Below are 18,030 nucleotides of genomic sequence, written 5' to 3'. Positions count from 1 at the left end.
TAATAATAATAATAATAAATAAATATATATATATATATATATATATATAAGCCAATGAAAATGACCAAATTAAGAATGAAAATTTATAAAACTTTTAAATTTTATACATAAAGTAGAATAAAAAAAAATGAGATGAACAATTTTGACTATAAACTTTAGGTTTCATTAAATTGGACGTGAAAATTAAACGAGTATTGTTATTTTTAGCTTCTATTAAATTTCCGCTCTTGTACCCTTCAATCAAGTACCACGTAATATTAAGTTTGATTGGTGCGAAAATTTCAACAAAATATTAGACTTAAAGTCGTTTTTTTTTTAAATAGAATGTCTATGAAAATATATATATTTATTTTTTTGATTTTTCAAATGAAATCTTATTTTAAAAAAAAAATAAAATTACAATATTTTATTAGAAGTTTAATGAATGAAATTAGAAATTTAGAATAAAAATTAATGGTAAAATTATAGAAATTTTTTTAATACGTCTGACGGTGAAATAGATAAATACAATGAATCGATTATTTTTAAGATTCATCGAATATTTCTTTTTCTTAGTAGGGCCGTTAAGCGATGGTTCACACAATTCGACAAATTTACGATTAAATCTTGAACTAAAAATAAAGAAATAGAACACATGACCGACCGCATCAAATTTAATTTACAAGATGCTATAAATTAATTTTAAATGTTAGTAAAATTTTGAAATATGTTAAAATTAAATTAAATATTAAAGGCACTTGAGAGAGAAGGCCAAAAATAAAAGAGTAATATTCTTTTATTCAAAGCTTATGGGCTTTTTCTGGGCCTCAAGATACCGCGGGCCCCACTTGCCCTACTAATTTATTATTATTTTTTTAACTTTTTCGTTTTTTTTTCCTCTGTTTTACCATTAAAAAAAATATATATATATTATATATATATATATCTATATATAATATACTGTGTGGACCCAAGTTACATATAAACTGCCACGTGGAACGCTTTCTTTGGTTCATCAACGGACCTTTTTTCTTTTTTGTTGGCACGTGGCATTCTTCTTCGGTAAGTAAACTACATCGAAACGTCGCCGTCTTTTCTTATAGAATATACAGTTTTATTTTCTGGTTTTATTTATATTATGACGTCATCTTGGGAAATGCTACTTATACTATATAGTTGTATTTGGAATCTATATATATAACCAGATAATAGACCAATTATACAAATGAAAAAGAATGATTCGGTTTTCAACTACTAATAACGATTACAGAACGATAGCTTACAAAAAAAATGTGAAATATATCGAAGATTCAGTTTCACATACTAAGAACGATTACATTAATTTAGCAATAAATTTTTAACTTGCTACTCGAAGATGCAAAAAGATAGTTTCAAAGCTCAAACCGACGTTTACGAGCGAAAGAATGAGATTGATAGCGATCCATACGTTGCTCGAACATCGGTTCTATCTCTATGCTTGAAACAAAGCTCTGTTTCTGCCAATATTAAAGCACAAAATAGATATTGCCAAAGATTGTAACAGCACATGAGAGGCTCTCAAAATACTCAACGGAGCTGGTTTCACTTCTTGTTTCCTAGTGACATTTTGCAAGTGAGATGTCAAACTGACTACTCGTTATCGACCAACGACATTACAGGAATTCCCTTGGTCGAAAAGCTCGAACACTGAACGTGTAACTCCTCCCCAACTTCGAAATTGCTCCTGTTGTCTCCCTGAACAAAGCAAAGAAAATAGTAGAATTGGACAGTGGAACTTTTCAACACTAGAACACAGAAGTAAACCGAAATATAAGGCCTCAAGGAGAAGACGACGATTATGTACCTCGAATTTATACATCCCACGAAGTCCTTCACCTAAATCAAGAACTAAACCACGAGCTCGAATCTGATAAACCTTTGCCCTGACTCGCACTCCAAGTTTCAGATTTCTCGCGGTTATGGGGCTCTTAACATCAACTTCATTGTTACTTGGACCACCATTCTGAGCCAAGGGTTTCAACTTGCGTTCTGATCTAGAATTGGCATTCGATTTTCGAGTATCCTTAAGTTTCACGTTCATATCAGCGGATTTTTTTTCCTCCTCATCACAATCTTCAGCACTTCGAATAAGGATAGATGGAACTGATGAAGTAGAATTTACCTCACTACCTACACTTATGTCCACTGGAGAAGTATTGGATGTAGAATTCGGAGTTTCGTGCAACGTCTTAGATACTTCTCCGACCCGAGAAACTGAATCTAAAGAAGGAACAGAATTTCCATTCTGAGCTTCAGCTTTTGGTCGGGGCATAGTTGCTTTGAGGGACAATTTGATATTACCACGAACATCTTGACCTATGCACACCAAGGAAATCCTCTGACCAACAGAAACAACATCTGAAACTCGGGAGACCTGGATCATAAGAAATGTAAATCTTTTTAAGGAAAAAATAAAATAAAATAAATAGAAGCACGTAACTTAGATTAATTTCATGAAAAAAAAAGTCATAAAAAATGAAGATATTTGGTTGAACTCAGTGCATACTGGATCATGTGACAACTCTGAGATGTGGAGAAGGCCTTGCTGGCCACCATTAAACTCAACAAATGCACCATACTCTTTCACTGAAGTTACAACTCCTTTATACATCCCTCCAATTTCAATCTCACGCCCAAGTGTGAAATCAACCTGTAAAACAATGATCTACCTCAGTTGGCCTATAAAAGAGTGTCACGAGAAAATTTTGTAAATTAAGGCACACAAATTTTCCTATACATAGTATAAAGTATAAATAATTATACTGTAGCCTCCTAAAATGTGAAAATAAACATGGAGCACAAGTTAGCCGTAGAGACGAACGTGACGAAGGCATACCCCCATTTTTTTATATATGAAACGTATAAAATTATATTCGGAAAAGGAAAAAGGGGCACCTAAAGGCTACAAGCCAAGGTCTACCAAGAGAGAATCTGTCACAAAAAAGTTGTCAATTCCTAATAATCATGGAAAGGCTGTAATTGCAAAAGAAATGTGTGGTTTGAAGACCAGTAAGAAGTCCAATAATGTATACTATAAACAAAAGAAGCCTATCTATTCCACTTATTCTCAAAAAAATCAAAGATTTGTTTCCTTCCAAACCAGCCAAAGAGTTGCTCTCCTCGCACAAATCCAAAAGGGAACGTATACCTTTTCTTGTACTTTTTCCATCACAGCTTGATTTTTAGCCAGTATGGTAAGAGTTCCATCACCAACCGATATGCGTGCACCTGAACAATTGTAAGTGTACACGACATGTCAAGAAAACCACGCTGAAGAAGAAACAACCATAATTAAATATTCAAGGAGCATCGAAGCTGAAGTAAAAACAATATCCAGATAGTTCAAGCGGCATTTGCCTTCTGACAAGTGTCCAGACATAAAATGCACTGGTAAAACCAGAAGTTCAGTCATAGAACAGGATATTACGGACAGAAGCTAAGCATCACATCGTTAACTAACGACACAAGTGAAAGAACTGCTACAATAAAAGAGAGTGCATTATGCTTCATGCAACAACAATCACATCATCAAATATAATTATTGGCGCAATGCTTTTGTTTGCACTTACAAGAAAAAATAAAAAAGACTCGACTTCTAGAACTATACAGAGATGCCATTTTGATCTAAATTCCATTACATGGAAGACACTGAAATAACATCATTTGAGATGATGAACCTTGAAGCAATAAACTAAATAAAATCAGAAGTTCACAAATTCGAAGTATACCTGTTTCCTCTTCAATTTTTTTCTTCGAAGCACCAAGAGGTCCAATTAAGCGACGAAGAGCATCATTAGTGTACTTTAAGATAACTGCAATGGGTTACATTGACCAAGTGCCTTTATTAGGCTTTAAGTAATATATAGTAGTCAACAAAAAGAAATTTCAATTTATAATTCCCACCTAATCGAGGAGAGTTTTTATCATCCTTAATACGTGGTGCATTAATCTCACGCTCCATGTGCTCTAGTATTTGCAGGCGACCTTTGCGTGCATGCTCTAGGGACTCGCATATTATGTCCAATGGAATTCCAGCAGGTTTTATGTCCAACTGAATTGCTGTAATTCCTTTTCGTGTGCCAGCTATTTTGAAGTCCATATCCCCCAGATGATCTTCAAGTCCCTACAAACTCACAAATCAAATTAATAGACGCCAAAAAGTTATTTATTTATTTATTTGTATTTTTATTTTATTTTATGAATAACCTAACTTTCATTGAGAAAAAAATGAAAGAACACAAGAACATATAAGGGCACACAAAAGGAGGCAACCTAAAGGAAAGGTCTCCTATCAAACCAAAAAAGGCATGACCCTACTACATTTAGTTGCCAAGAAAACATGTAGAATATTAAATCTAAAGTAGATAGAAACCATGAATTCAACTCATTCCCTATAAGCTTTTTATTATACTCATGACCCATATTGACCACTAGGTCAACCCATGGTAGTGGGAATACTAGTTTTGTCTAATAAATGAAAGGTATGTTTCATGTTGTTAAGAACTTGGCTGATTGTTCATAACCAAAATTTTCCTTAGACAAAAAGATTATTTGAAGTCCACAACCTTTTCTTCCTTCAAGATTCTATAGGAAGGCCAATCTGCATTAATAAAGGCAAGAATTTTGGGACCTAACAGAATTTCACATGCCTTTAAATTATTTTTTTTTTGGATGAGTCGAGATGTGACCAAGCAGGCCTGCACTTAAAAAAAAGGTAGTATTGCATCCTGATATTACAACCTTGTTATGACATTGTGAAAATGTAGGCTACGGCCTTATTGTGGCACATGGAACCTGAAAGAAATTAAAGGATCTTTGAAGATAAGTCTTCCTCTTTTGAGTTTTTTATTTTGTAGAAATGTACAGCCTACCACAGTTACAACCTTTCCATGATCCTTAACAACTGGACAGCATTCCTATAAATTTTGTGAGAGGCAGTTCTCTCCACCCCTAGCCCCTAGTCTGTCCATTCCTTTCTTAATGTCATTTTGTTTCTTATCTAAAAAAAGTATTACAACCTAAAATCCACCAATCAAATCCACCACATATTTCTGAACCTTCAAAGAAATCCAACGCAATTAGAGTTAATTACAAAAGGAGTATGATTTCTGAACTTGCTTTCTAAAGACACCCGCAAAGAGACATAAGATTTAGCTAGCTCAAATACTTCCCTCCAAACTTTCTTGCCCATTAAAAAGTGTGTTCATTTGCCACCAAATACACTAAAGAATTGATTTCACAGAGGAAATCCAAAGCTTCCCTGCTTTTCTTTTGAAAGGAATACCACAGAGCATAACATCTTCCAATGCACATTGAAAGTTAGAAGATTAAAAAACAAATGTAGGAGAGAACACCATAGCTCCTTCCTGTAAGAGTAAGGAGAATGAAACAATAAAGGATTGAAATCATAACAAGTTCCAAGCAAAGACATTACCACCATGGATTCAAAGCTATCAACAAACTACCGTTCTTTTAACAATCTATTCTTCTCTCCGATCTCCTCTCAATTCATTATCTATAGCAACTCTCAGCCAGTAACTAACTACCTACTAGCTAGGTAGCTATGTCTAATTGCTAATACTATAACAGCTGGTACTAAAGACCCCGTGTCCCTCCTGATGTATCATGTATGCACTTTGTATCAGTGATCAAGAGGATACATCAATCTTCAAATAGAAAAAGAATGAAGCCAAAAGTTGACCTTGACCCAAAGAGCAAAACCAGGGAGAGCAAGCAAAAATCTTACTAGTATATCAGTCAAGATACGGTAATCTATAATTGCACCAGTTGTTGGATCAGTTTCACTGATAAGACCCACTGAAACACCAGCCACATGTGCATTTATCGGAATGCCAGCATCCATCAATGCCATGCTACCTGCAAAAACAAGGTCCTATTAATCACATGAAATCCTAATACATCATCTCAAATTAATATAACTATTGAAGATTTATTATGACAAAATGAAGACCGTATATGTGAAAGTAATCTAAGTTTATCAAATAGATTCAACCGGGAAAGAAGAATTTCATTAACTTGAGCAGGATTTTAAATGGAAGGGTCCGATTATTGAATCAGAAATTGAGGATACAAGCAAATCATTACAATTTGCGACTACAACAAATCGTATAGACAATACATAACATTTTATTTCAACCAAAGAAGGTTGTACCTAGGGGCAGGAGGAAGAGAGAACCCCTCTATACAATCTTCGTTTCTTATTAAAAAATTATTAAAAATTAGAAAGCCAACCAAAGAATGTTAAAGCTCTACACAATAATATTAATTCATAGCCTTCGAATGCAAGATTAAACAGTACCTCCACAAACAGTTGCCATTGACGTAGAACCGTCTGAGGCCATGACTTCTGAAGTTACACGAACAGTATATGGAAATTCATCTTCAGAAGGCAACACAGCAAGCAAAGCTTTCTCGGCAAGGGTCCCTACCAAAAAATACTTTTTAATTAAATAAAGATCTTCATTAAGTAATTCTAGAGTACTAGATACTGTAGATGATGGTCTACATCCGGACTTCCCACATTTCCTCTCCTCACCCCATATATCTGCATTCAAAACCTCTCTACAGCTTATCATAACCAAAAACTAAATGTAAATTAAAAATTAAATTTGAATTAAGAGCCCAAGGATTTATTAAGTTTTGCTCCTTATCAACGATTTTCCAGATACTTTACATTTTACCTTTACCAACCTGAAAACAAAAGCAAGAGTAAATGAGGGATTGATTCTTTCTCACGATAAAAACTTAAATTTTGCTCCTTATCACAGGAGGAGGAAGCTAAAGGTTTTCTCTGAAAATGTTGAAGTTGACAACTACCTTATGTGAAAGAGAACCTTTATTTCCCAATGGAAACCTTAGATGCCAAATAGAACCCAACACCTTATGCCTATGACCTAATCACCCAATTTAGTTTAAATATTGAATAATATGAAGAAAAAGATAAATCATTTACCATGGCCAACTTCACGTCTATTTAAACCACCTCGTTTCCCCACTTCATTTATTGAAAACGGGGGGAAGCTATAATGAAGCATAAACCGTTTTGTTGGTGGACCAACGAGGGAATCCAAGCGCTGAGCTTCTCCCGGTGCTCCAAGTGTTACAGTACACAGAACCTGTACGGGAGTTAATCAGAAGTGTTCTTTTTTTTTTTCTTTTTTTGTTGAGAATTGGAAGTTAAAAGTAACATGTAACAAAGAATTCTGATACTTAAAGAACTGCCCAATTTTGAAAGAACTAGCCAAAAAACTACTGAAAGAACTGCCTTAGCTGACCTGTGTATCTCCTCGAGAAAAAATTGATGACCCATGTAGTATAGGTAAATATCTGGATTCACAATACAACGGCCTAACTTCATCAAGACGTCTACCATCAACTCTAAGTCCTTCAGCAATAATCCTTCTGCGAACAACCTAATATTTCATAAATTTAACAAATTGTCAAACTTCTTAGAGAGAATAAGGATGAATATATTCAAAACTTTATGACCAAATAAAAAAATCATGTGCCTCGTACTTCATTTGAAAACCAGGTCCCCATCCAGTTACGTTTATCCCAAAATCAAAATCCATTCAGAGAAAGCTACATTTGTGGAAATAGTGATTTGGATAGATAGACAAATTACATGGATTTCACTGAATTGTCCAACTTTGAAATATATGGAGACAGTAAGCTTCAAATCGACATTTTAAAGATAATAATATGATGTCAAAATTTTATAATAATCGAAAATTATTTTAAAAAAGAATTTACAGAAAAATATAATGTATTATTAACTAAAGGAAACTCAAGCATTTCTCACCTACTATGACTCAAATTCCAATTTTGCATAATATGAAAAAGAGAAACATCTTTCAAATGTTTATAATTGTATTGTCATATGCATACCTTTTTCCTGACACTGTCTACTGCTTTTGGCAAAACCTTCAAGCCTTCTTCATCGCATTCTTCTTCAAACACTTTCTTTACATCTTTTGTGATCTTATCTAAGGCTTCTCCACGTTCAAACTAAATATAAAAAAAAAAATTAAAACTATATAATTAGTGATTATAAAAATAATTAAATCAAACATTCATCTTGAAAATAATTAGTAAATACCTTGCCATAAGAGTGGTCAGTGAAAACAGCTTCAATAGGGGCTTCGGCCAACTTGGTAACTTTTTCCATTGTACTCTCCGACAACATGGACAACTTGTATTCCTTCTTCAGCTTTCCAGCTTTAGCAGCCAGTCTGATTTGAGGTTCAAGAAACTTAACTGCCTAAAATATCGAAGTCGGTGATATTAGTATAATAAACAATCAGTACAAAAAGTCTTAATGAATTAGGATAAATCCTCATCACTCACTTCAGGATGCGCCAACCTCAATCCAGCTTCAAGGTCTTTTTCAGTGATTTCACGTGCTTGGACATCAATCATCAAAGTTTTCTCCCTTGTACAGGCATATACTAAGTTGAGATCGCTCAAGTTAAGCTGCATTATATCCAAAGGTAATACACTCATAAATAGAAGAAATCTGACTACACGGTCTTTATGTTGGTGAACACATAACAGTTAACTACTTTGTCATTTCCATAGTTTTTGGCCCAAACTGCACTGAACTAGTGTTTTCTATAATGTGAGTGAATTCAATTGCAATAGCACTCTCAAGCTGTTTTTATGAAGCACACAATAGGGAAATACTAATAAATATTTTATGTATGCAAGAACATAGGATGATCATTAATGATATAATTAAAAAGTAAAGAAATGTGATTTTTTTTTTCAAGGAGAGTGTTTAATAGGCTTTTACGCAACTTATTTTAATGTTTCTTTTTATTAAAAATAAAAAATAAATAAGAAGAATTTTTTGCAGAGCATGGCTGTGTCTCCTTGGGGAATTGGGGGAATGAAGGGCTTAGAAGCGCCTCATAGAAACACTGAACTGAACCACATGCTAAGACCACAGAAAAGTATGACCTTAGATATTATATCATAAAATGTTTGAACCAAAAGGGTCCATTATAAGAAAAAAGTAGTATGTTTTATCTCAAGACTGGCACAGGAATGGAAGGGTTGCATGGGAGAGTCTCAATACAAGATAACTGTTAAGGTGAGAATTCACAATATTAAAAAGGAATCTACATAAGAATCCAGAAACCAATTAGTACTATTAAACAGAATTAAATTATCAAAGTCGTGGAGAAGCAAAATTTAATTCTTAGCTTCATGATGGAGAGTGGTGGAAGAAAAACTGGATCAGAAGTAAAACTTCGCTGTTTTAAAAAAAAAAAAAACCAATTTGGTATACTTGCAAGTTCAGAGAAAAGAAAACAATCACGCAACCAAAAAAAACACAAATGGACACAACTTTGTTTGTATGCATGCAAAAAATATAACGAGGGTGGAGGGCGCAGTCAAGCACCACTGTGATTACCTCATCCATAGTTGGGTTGACAACAAACTGCCCATCAACCCTTCCTATACGAATCACTCCAATGGGGCCACCCCAGGGTATATCTGATAACATGAGAGCAGCGGATGTTGCATTAGCTGCCATAACACCTGGATCTTGTTTACCATCGGAAGAAAGAACGCTGGCCATTACCTTTGATTAGGGAACATACGTTAAAGTCATTAAGACAAAATGGGTCACACAAGAGGCATGCCAAAGATCGTAACATGTGATAATTAACCGAAGTAGTATTACGAACATAAGAACCTAAACTCAAAATACATACCTGGACCTCATGGTAAAATCCAGCGGGAAATAATGGCCTAATCGGACGATCTATAATGCGACCACATAAAAGTTCACGCTCTTTAGGAGCCCCCTCTCTCCTCATGAATGTACTTGGAATCACACCTTGTGCAAATTGCTTCTCTTGATAATCCACCTAAAAAGATGAAATAAATCCTCAAAACCTTCCTCCATTACACACAAACTAGTAATGGCGTAGGAAGAATATATGATGCAACCAAATACCCAATAACGTACATTAAAAGAACGGAATATCATCAAAAGGAAAATGTGGCCAAATAGAGATTGTGCACTTCTTTCTAATGGACTGCAGCACCAGCAGTCCAGCAAGTGTTCATTTCCTCGGTACGAGCCAGTGCCACAAATATGATTAGAAATTATAATTGATACTCCAGACCATAAGGATCCTCAAATCCGCACTTCTCCAGATTATAAAATCGAAAAAGCCAAACGGAAACGTGAAGAAAACAAAATCTTGCACTGAAAAAAAGTTTCCAATACAACATTATAATCCGTGCTTGTGATGCTCACTTCGGGAATAAGTGGCTATAATCAATTATCTCTGTTTCTCATCCACCTACCGATCATGAAATGCTCAACAATTTCTTCAAATAAATCAATACAGTAATTCAAAAAAAAGAAAAAAACTGAAGAACAAACATACCGTGAGAGGCAAAAAATCAGAAGAAACAGCGTCCCCCTTAGCAGAGGTAACGGTGGACAAAACCTTAGTCTCCTCCATGCCCAAAACCGCGGCGCCATTAGCAAACCGAGCGATCTTCCCAGTTTCCAACGTAATCAAGCGCGATCCAATCTCGAATTCTTCTTTGAAAGATTCGAGAACCTTGGTCCGGGCTACGGTTGTATCAGTGGGATCAAGCTGCTGCTGAGATTGAGAAGCGAAGCCCATGCGGCCGCAACAAACGGTGCGAAAGCCGAGGCTCCGCCAAGTTAGGAAGTGCGGAATGGCGGAGAAAAGGGGATGCGCTTTGGAAGCCATGGACGCCATGGCAACTCACAGCTGTGAGCTTGGAGGTGAGTTCTAAGGGTTTAGGGTTTAGGGTTTTAAGAGTTTTGGCGCGAGGGTGAGCGCGTTATAGTGCCATAGAGGAGTGTAGAGGTTTAAAACAAACCCACTTCCTCCCCTAATTCCTTGTGAAAATAAAAATAAATAAATAATAAAAAAATAGAGAAATTATTTTAAATGGTAAAATATATATATATATATATATATATATATATATATATATATTTATTTATTTATTTATATTCATGAGTAGCGAATAAATTTATTTGAATAACCGGCGGGGAGCACCTTAGTATATGATCGCACGCAGTAACTTGGAGTCCTATTACACCTAAGACCAACGTCAATTCACCAAACCAAGGGTCATCTCGTGTAGTGATTGTGGACTCGTACAAGGATATTGAGTAGACGTTTGATGTATCAGACACGACCCTATCTTTCGGAGCATGCATTCTCATCCATGTCGCAACTGATTCGGTAAGCTACGTGTCCGGTGCATGGAGAACTGCCTTTGGTCTCCCAAACGGACTTACTTGTGGCAACCTTCCAACTGCCCAACGACCTATAACACTAGTTACTACTCCCACCGAGGCTAGGAAGTAAGCCCCACAGCTCAAAAGTGGTGAAAAACAAATAGAATTTACTACAAAAACCGGCTAACAGGGGTATTCCTGCGTATGAGAACATAGTAATGGAGAAGGTAATACCCGAAATAGGATTCATTTTGGCTAGAGCGCCTCTCTAGAGGTGTTGATGCAAAAAATATATACAACTTAATGTACTCGACAATAAAAATTGTTTGAAAGGGGTAGAACGTAACATGCTCCAATGCTTAAGTTAGCACAACAAGTATAGTTCTGATGAGGGTTTAGAGAATGAGAAAGAAGCTCTTTTCGGGTTGAAAATAGGTATTTGTATAGAACCCTAGAATTTCTTATTTTTCTAATACAAATTAATCTAGCATGGTGTCACGAACAAATCAACTGTGTGAAATTCTTATTTTGCGAACAATATTGGCGTATGCTCGAGTCTGAGGGTGACGGCCTCGATAAACAAATTCCAATTTGTAATTCATTGAAGTTTATCCCGAAGTTACGGAGCCAAAAATCGACTTGAATCACGTTTAAAAGAAATATTTTAGACTACGTGAGCGAGAAAATACATTGAAAACAATGTTATAAGCCAAAAGCTAATAAACAACGACGACTTTGATAGCATACAACCTAAGTAGGAAGAATTGACAACTAGTCACATCTCCTATCTACTAGATATGACATAATTTTGGTAACACACAAGTAAAGGAGGTTTGGAATTGACATGCAACCCTAAACAACTATCTTAGACAAACATGACCAAAATATCCAACATACCAACAAACCTCGAACAACAATGACAACACATCCAGTCAGTTCATAAACCTAAATGTATAATTTCATTGTTTTATACTAAAAAAGGAAAAAAAAATAGAATTAAAAGGTCACTGTCAGTACATATACACTTGAAGTCCAATTACAGTTCATAACATGTTTGTATTTGAATTCAAAACAACTCCCCTCCAACCCTCCTCAAAGATTAACAAAATAATAGTAATAATAATAATAAGGCCTGATTGATCAAATATCAGAGGATTCAGGCACACACTAACACAACTCAGAATATGTTTGCATGCCCTTACTCAATCTTGTCGGATCATGCCCTCCTCGTCTTCTTCTCGAGGATATGGCCGAGTACTCTTTTCGTATCCTCCACCGTTCACCTTCACTGGAGACCGTTCACGTTCGCGTTCTCGTACTGCAGGAGCCCGGTTGAAACGGTTAGGACTTCGGCTTCGGCTTCGACTTCGGCCTAGGCTCCAGTTTGCAGAACCATTCTTACTACCATTTTCATTTCCCCGAGGTGGAATGTTACGATTGTGAAAACCTCGTGGAGGACTCCGACTGCGAGCACGGTTGTATCCAACATCAGACCTGTCACGAAAAAATGAACCCATTAAAACATCACCAGGACCTTCTTTAAGACTTCCCCTGATGTACTCAAAACAATGTAGTACCTCTCACGTGAGTCAAAGCCACCACCTCGTTCGGGCTTGGCAGAAGAAAAGAAAGACGATCCACGCCCACCTCGCCCACCAGAACTCGAAAAATTGCGCCCACCACGACCCCCGTCAGAGCCAGAACCCCAACGCCTAAACTTGGCCATTCCATAACTTCGAGAAGCCATATCTCGAAGTTGCGATGGAACTTGCTGGTTAGCTCCCTCCAAAATTTTAATCAGATCTGAAGCATACTTAGCGTCCTGCTCGCCGAAGAATGTGTAAGCAATACCAGTAGCACCTGCTCTTCCGGTTCGACCAATCCTATGGACATAATCCTCCACTCCGGTCGGGAAGTCATAGTTGATAACAACCCTGTAATGAAGTACGCAACCGAGATACAATCATATGATGCATAGAACCAGTTCGGCTATTGATTATAGAAAGCCTAAGTTATAATTCATTTTGGAATCAACCTAAAAAATATATATACACATGAATTTTCTTTGAAAATGAACTAAATACATCAATGCAAACCTGATGTCTTTAATGTCCAATCCCCGAGCTGCAACATCAGTAGCTACGAGTATGGGAGTCCTCCCAGTGCGAAATTGACCGAGAACGTGATCTCTCTCGCCTTGGGATTTGTCTCCATGGATTGCAGCAGCTCCGAACTGGCGAGTAAGGTTACGAGCAAGTTGATCACACATTTTTTTTGTAGAACAAAAAACTATTATTTTAGATCCTGGTTCTTGAGATCTCAATATCTGCTCCAATCGTCTATGCTTCTCCAAAGGCGCTAATGCCTCAATATGCTACAATGTAGAACAAGGAAATATATATGTCAAGATTCTAAAATTTTAGCCAATTCGAGCACAAATACCCACAAATTATATTTAAAAAACATTTGAAAAACCTAATAATAAAGCAGTTTCGTCTATAATAAGTCGACTAATAGAAAGCTGTACCCAAATATTGAAACCAGGTACAGTTAAGTTCATACCTGAGTGATTGCCTTGTTGGCAACAAGCTCATCGACATTACCGATGTTGACTTGAATAGGATTAACAAGTAGATCTGACGCGATTTTTCGAACTTCTTTTGGCCAAGTAGCTGTGTACATTAGGGTCTGCCGGCGAGCAGGAACCTCCTTTACGATCTTTCTTATCTGGGGTTCGAATCCCATATCCAGCATTCGGTCAGCCTCGTCTAGTACAAGATAAGAAACCTGATGGAGACTGATTCTCCTCATCTCAAGAATATCATTCAAACGACCAGGAGTTGCAACTACAATATCTACTCCACGGTCAATATCCCTCAATTGTGGACCCTTTGGTGCTCCTCCATATATACACTTCAAATCACAAGTAAGAGAATATGAGTAATTTGCGTCCAAAAAAGAGGGATCTAATATTATTAATACCATTACAGCATGCTTAGCAGTTACAAACTGATAAGAGAGGAGTAAAAAAGAAGCTAAAGACAAACAAGATCATGGGGTGCTTCTAGAACCAGGTCTACAGGAAATGCATCAAACAAATTGCAGCATGTTCGTGTTCCAAAGTGTTCCTCCAAATATTTAACATTGTATTGCTTATCATTGAAGAGATTCGAAAAGCATGTCATTACTATAAAATCATTTTTTCTGGAGAAAGCACTTAATTAAAGCCAATTCAGTGCACTGCACATCAATATGTACGATACGTTCTAGGCATGAAATTAGCAAGCATGAAAACCAGGAGAAAATGGATAAACTAGCAACAATTTAGAGATGGAATGACAAAGCTCCAATCAAACTCAATAAACAAAAATTCATATTAGAACAAACACATACCGCACATGAGATTTTGGATGACCTCGCAAATTTCACAGCTTCATCTTGAATCTGTGTTGCCAGCTCCCTTGTTGGCGACAACACCAAAACAGTGGGACCTAGCTTAGGATCATTTCGAATGCGCTTGAGATGAATAAAACCTGGTATTAAGTACCCAAGAGTTTTCCCTGAGCCAGTTTTAGCAATAGCTACAATATCCCTACTTTGAAGAGCAATTGGCCATGACTGCGCTTGAATTGGAGTTGGAGCAGAGAACCCTGCATTATGTACCTGGAAAAGTCACCCCTACTAAGATGAGGAGGCTTCAAAATATCTGGTTGGTTTTCATTTTTCGATTTTTAGAAGAATACACTAACTCCAGAAGAAGCATCATCCCCCATGTGCATGCGGCAAATGATTGCTGATTGCAAGCAGCAGAAGGAGGAGGCCTCTTCTTTCGTATGAACTTAGTGGAAGACTGAATCATCACCAACGGCAGTCCCGGCTGCAAATATGGGTGATTCGGAAAGCCCTTCCCACAAATTGGTCCACCATAAAAGGGCACGCCAAATTAAAGCCCCCAAACAAAGAGGGCACCACAGCGTACGACATTAGCTCCTCCCAGGAGCAAATATCGCACCTGCGACAAAAAAAGTACAGGTGACGAAAAAAATTAACATGACCCCAGTAACCACTTAACTTTGAGCAGAAATATTTGTTTTAGATGGCTGAACATTCCTACTGAATTGTCAGCTGTGAATACTCTACAAAGATTTATCAACAAAGGCATAGAGCAAAGTGGAAAGTACCTCCCTAAGAATCTCAGGTGGGAAACCAGTGGCTTCAAATGATGTAAATGGCAGCGGCACATTATCTCCCTATGAAAATAATTAACAGAACAGTTAATTTTACTCAAATAACTAATATATGAACATCAAGAAATTTGCTTATGTTAACAAGGATAGATGGTCCAGATAATATCAACATTTTTTTTTTTTTTTTAAAAAAAAAAAAAAGCCGAAAAATCTAATCAGCTCTAAGAAAAGATAAGTACAAAATTTTAGTGGCTACTTTAAAAGACTTTGAAATTAGCATTCACCGAAAAAGTTATTTCATGTCGTTGACGATAAGCCTCGGCGGATAAACCACTTCCTGCATCTGATGGTCTATGCACTTTCAACTGTGTTGCTCCATGCCCAGTACTAGGGGTTCCATTTGAGGTACCGTTTGAATGAAACGTTTCACCCCTTGCTACCTGAAGTAAAATTGGGTCACATCAATCATATGATTTAATACATAATATTCATTACACATTCACATCTAATAGGCTTGCCTGAATTTGTTTTGAGTTAAAGAGAAAAAATGACATCCAAAATCATTCCAAGAAATGAGTTGAGCAGAACTTTTCAAGTCTTCAAATTTACAAACTTCACTTGATTTATTGAATAATAATAATCAACCATACAAAGATATTCTAAGGACATTAGTATGCAAGTTGGAATAAGAATACAGAAGGAAAAAAAAAAAAAAAAAAGATGACATCTCTCGTTATAAAGCAGAATAAATAAACAAATAAAAATTTGAACAAAACGTAAACCATCTAAAAGCACTGTGAGGCCAATTTCCCATAGAAATTTCATTTTGATACCAAGAGAAGGAAGCCCAAGGAAAAAAATTAAACAAAACAAAAATAAAAGAGTTGGTCCTAGTGGCCACAAAATTTTCAGTACCAGAAGGATCATGGAGGAAGAAGATTCTAACAAATTAATATTTTCTTTTTAATAAAATAAAAAAGAGAACTAATATTGGACTCTACCTCGTGTTTTGGTGCCTCATGGACACTTCGTCCGTACTTTTCATTATTTTCATTGAAATTGTTATAATAAGAATGGCCTGAGGCTTGCTTTTGAATTTGAACCGAAGAACTAATAGACACTACTGATGAATTCAGGGGAGCAGCAGGCACAGGTCTCTCGTATTGGGTGGCATTAGTTTCTGGATTCCAAAAGTAAAGATACCCAGTCTTCCCATCAACTAAACCTTTCCATGGTTTGGGGAGGGTTGGATCCTCTGGTGCATATCGTGGTTCAACAGAGACAGCAGTTGCAGTGGCCGCCATAACAAGGAAACGGAAAATATAACTCAAAGACTGAAAAGAAAAAGGCAAAGAATAAGTTGAGAAAACCGTACAAACTTCATACATATAGACAACTATGAAAATTTACTTTGTTCATAACTATGCACATTAATAATACCAAACCACAACTACCAACAAAAAAAAAAAAAACTTGCTTGCCGAACTATTGGAGAACTTTTGAACTAACTGTAAGATTACAAGAGTTCGAATAATCACCATCGGCCTCCATAACCAACAATCACTATGTTTCCAGAGGATATAACCATCGAGTTTGCAAAATCAAACATACTGTTCTCCCGATGGCAATTCAGAACAGAAAAACTTTTTTCTTAAAAAAAAAAAAAAAAAAAAAAAAAAAAAAAAAAAAAAAAAAAAAAAAAAAAAAAAAACTAGAAAAGGCTCAATCCTTAATCCGAGTTAATGCACAAAAGAAAACACAGGGAGAACCAAAAAGATTCGAAATCAACCTGTCTCGGGGCCACAGCCAAGCCCTAAAACGGGTTGAGGCTTGAAAAGAGAAATCTAATCACATGAAAACCTACAGAACATGCCAAATTCTAGAATTGAAGACGAAATGAACACAAGACGGATACAAGGCCTAAAATTCTCCAGAACTCATTACAAGTGAACAACAAAACAGCACATGCAACATGATTCATCCCTTCCACGAGACTCAACAAATGAACTTCCCGAACAAAAAACCCCAGAAAAAAAAACGCAACCCTAAACCATCAAAACAGCACCAAGAAGGAAGCGAAAACCGCTAGATCTGCGAATTAAGAAAAGAAATTCGGGAATAATGGATCATTACCTAAGAAATACGAGGCCGGGTGGATGAAAACGAATCTAAATAACGAAGAGATAACGATGCGTTATCGCTCTCTCTCTCTCTCTCTACCACGCTTCCAATGACACAGAAGCGTAGAGAGACGGGAGAATCAAAATTGGGGAATCGACTGCTATTTATAGAAACCGGACGTCTGGCAGCAGCCACCGCGTTCACTCTAACCATGGTTAAGCTATTCTCAACTCTGGTTGCTTCAAAGTTAAAAATATTTTATTTTTATTAATTTGACAAAATCCACCGATCTCGCTCCTTACCAAAAAACTCGTTAATAAAAGAATATACGTGGTTTAACGATTCTCAAATTCTTCCTCCATCGTACGAGAGGACCGAGGAGGACACACCTCTAGTGTACCAGTTACCGTGCCTACGGTAAACGCTGGATAGTCAAGCACGAGA

The 18,030-nt window shown here is 36.4% G+C and overlaps 2 protein-coding genes across 2 annotated transcripts; both read right to left on the bottom strand.

The window, feature by feature from the left end:
• Positions 1-1,177: 1,177 nt before the first annotated feature.
• On the bottom strand, positions 1,178-10,879 carry LOC111793458 (polyribonucleotide nucleotidyltransferase). The gene is made up of 16 exons (XM_023675349.2): positions 10,443-10,879; positions 9,759-9,914; positions 9,455-9,625; positions 8,386-8,511; positions 8,138-8,299; positions 7,927-8,046; positions 7,314-7,451; positions 6,992-7,154; positions 6,338-6,463; positions 5,765-5,895; positions 3,922-4,141; positions 3,747-3,830; positions 3,167-3,246; positions 2,525-2,668; positions 1,823-2,392; positions 1,178-1,713 (listed from the first exon to the last, which is right to left on the bottom strand). The coding sequence occupies exons 1-16, from the start codon at positions 10,785-10,787 to the stop codon at positions 1,609-1,611; spliced, it is 2,841 nt and encodes a 946-aa protein (XP_023531117.1). The 5' UTR covers positions 10,788-10,879; the 3' UTR covers positions 1,178-1,608.
• Positions 10,880-12,214: 1,335 nt separating this feature from the next.
• LOC111793068 (DEAD-box ATP-dependent RNA helicase 14) lies at positions 12,215-17,744 on the bottom strand. Its single transcript, XM_023674779.2, has 9 exons — positions 17,599-17,744; positions 16,467-16,799; positions 15,750-15,905; positions 15,460-15,528; positions 14,672-14,941; positions 13,841-14,191; positions 13,375-13,652; positions 12,856-13,212; positions 12,215-12,772 (listed from the first exon to the last, which is right to left on the bottom strand). The coding sequence occupies exons 2-9, from the start codon at positions 16,767-16,769 to the stop codon at positions 12,481-12,483; spliced, it is 2,076 nt and encodes a 691-aa protein (XP_023530547.2). The 5' UTR covers positions 16,770-16,799; positions 17,599-17,744; the 3' UTR covers positions 12,215-12,480.
• Between the last annotated feature and the right edge of the window lie 286 nt (positions 17,745-18,030).

This window comes from Cucurbita pepo, chromosome 4, assembly GCF_057944985.1.
Source record: "Cucurbita pepo subsp. pepo isolate OVF chromosome 4, ASM5794498v1, whole genome shotgun sequence".
Taxonomy (NCBI): domain Eukaryota; kingdom Viridiplantae; phylum Streptophyta; class Magnoliopsida; order Cucurbitales; family Cucurbitaceae; genus Cucurbita; species Cucurbita pepo.
Note: the sequence above shows the minus strand (reverse complement) of the source record. Positions and strands in the feature narration are given on the sequence as shown.

Coding starts and splice junctions, on each gene's coding strand:
- LOC111793458 (XM_023675349.2), bottom strand. CDS start 10,787: ATGGCGTCCATGGCTTCCAAAGCGCATCCCCTTTTCTCCGCCATTCCG. Junction 5,896..6,337: donor AATGGCAACTGTTTGTGGAG/GTACTGTTTAAT, acceptor TTGTTTTTGCAG/GTAGCATGGCATTGATGGAT. Junction 1,714..1,822: donor GTGGGATGTATAAATTCGAG/GTACATAATCGT, acceptor TGCTTTGTTCAG/GGAGACAACAGGAGCAATTT.
- LOC111793068 (XM_023674779.2), bottom strand. CDS start 16,769: ATGGCGGCCACTGCAACTGCTGTCTCTGTTGAACCACGATATGCACCA. Junction 15,906..16,466: donor ATGAGGCACCAAAACACGAG/GTAGAGTCCAAT, acceptor ATTTTACTTCAG/GTAGCAAGGGGTGAAACGTT. Junction 13,213..13,374: donor TTGGACATTAAAGACATCAG/GTTTGCATTGAT, acceptor ACTTCATTACAG/GGTTGTTATCAACTATGACT.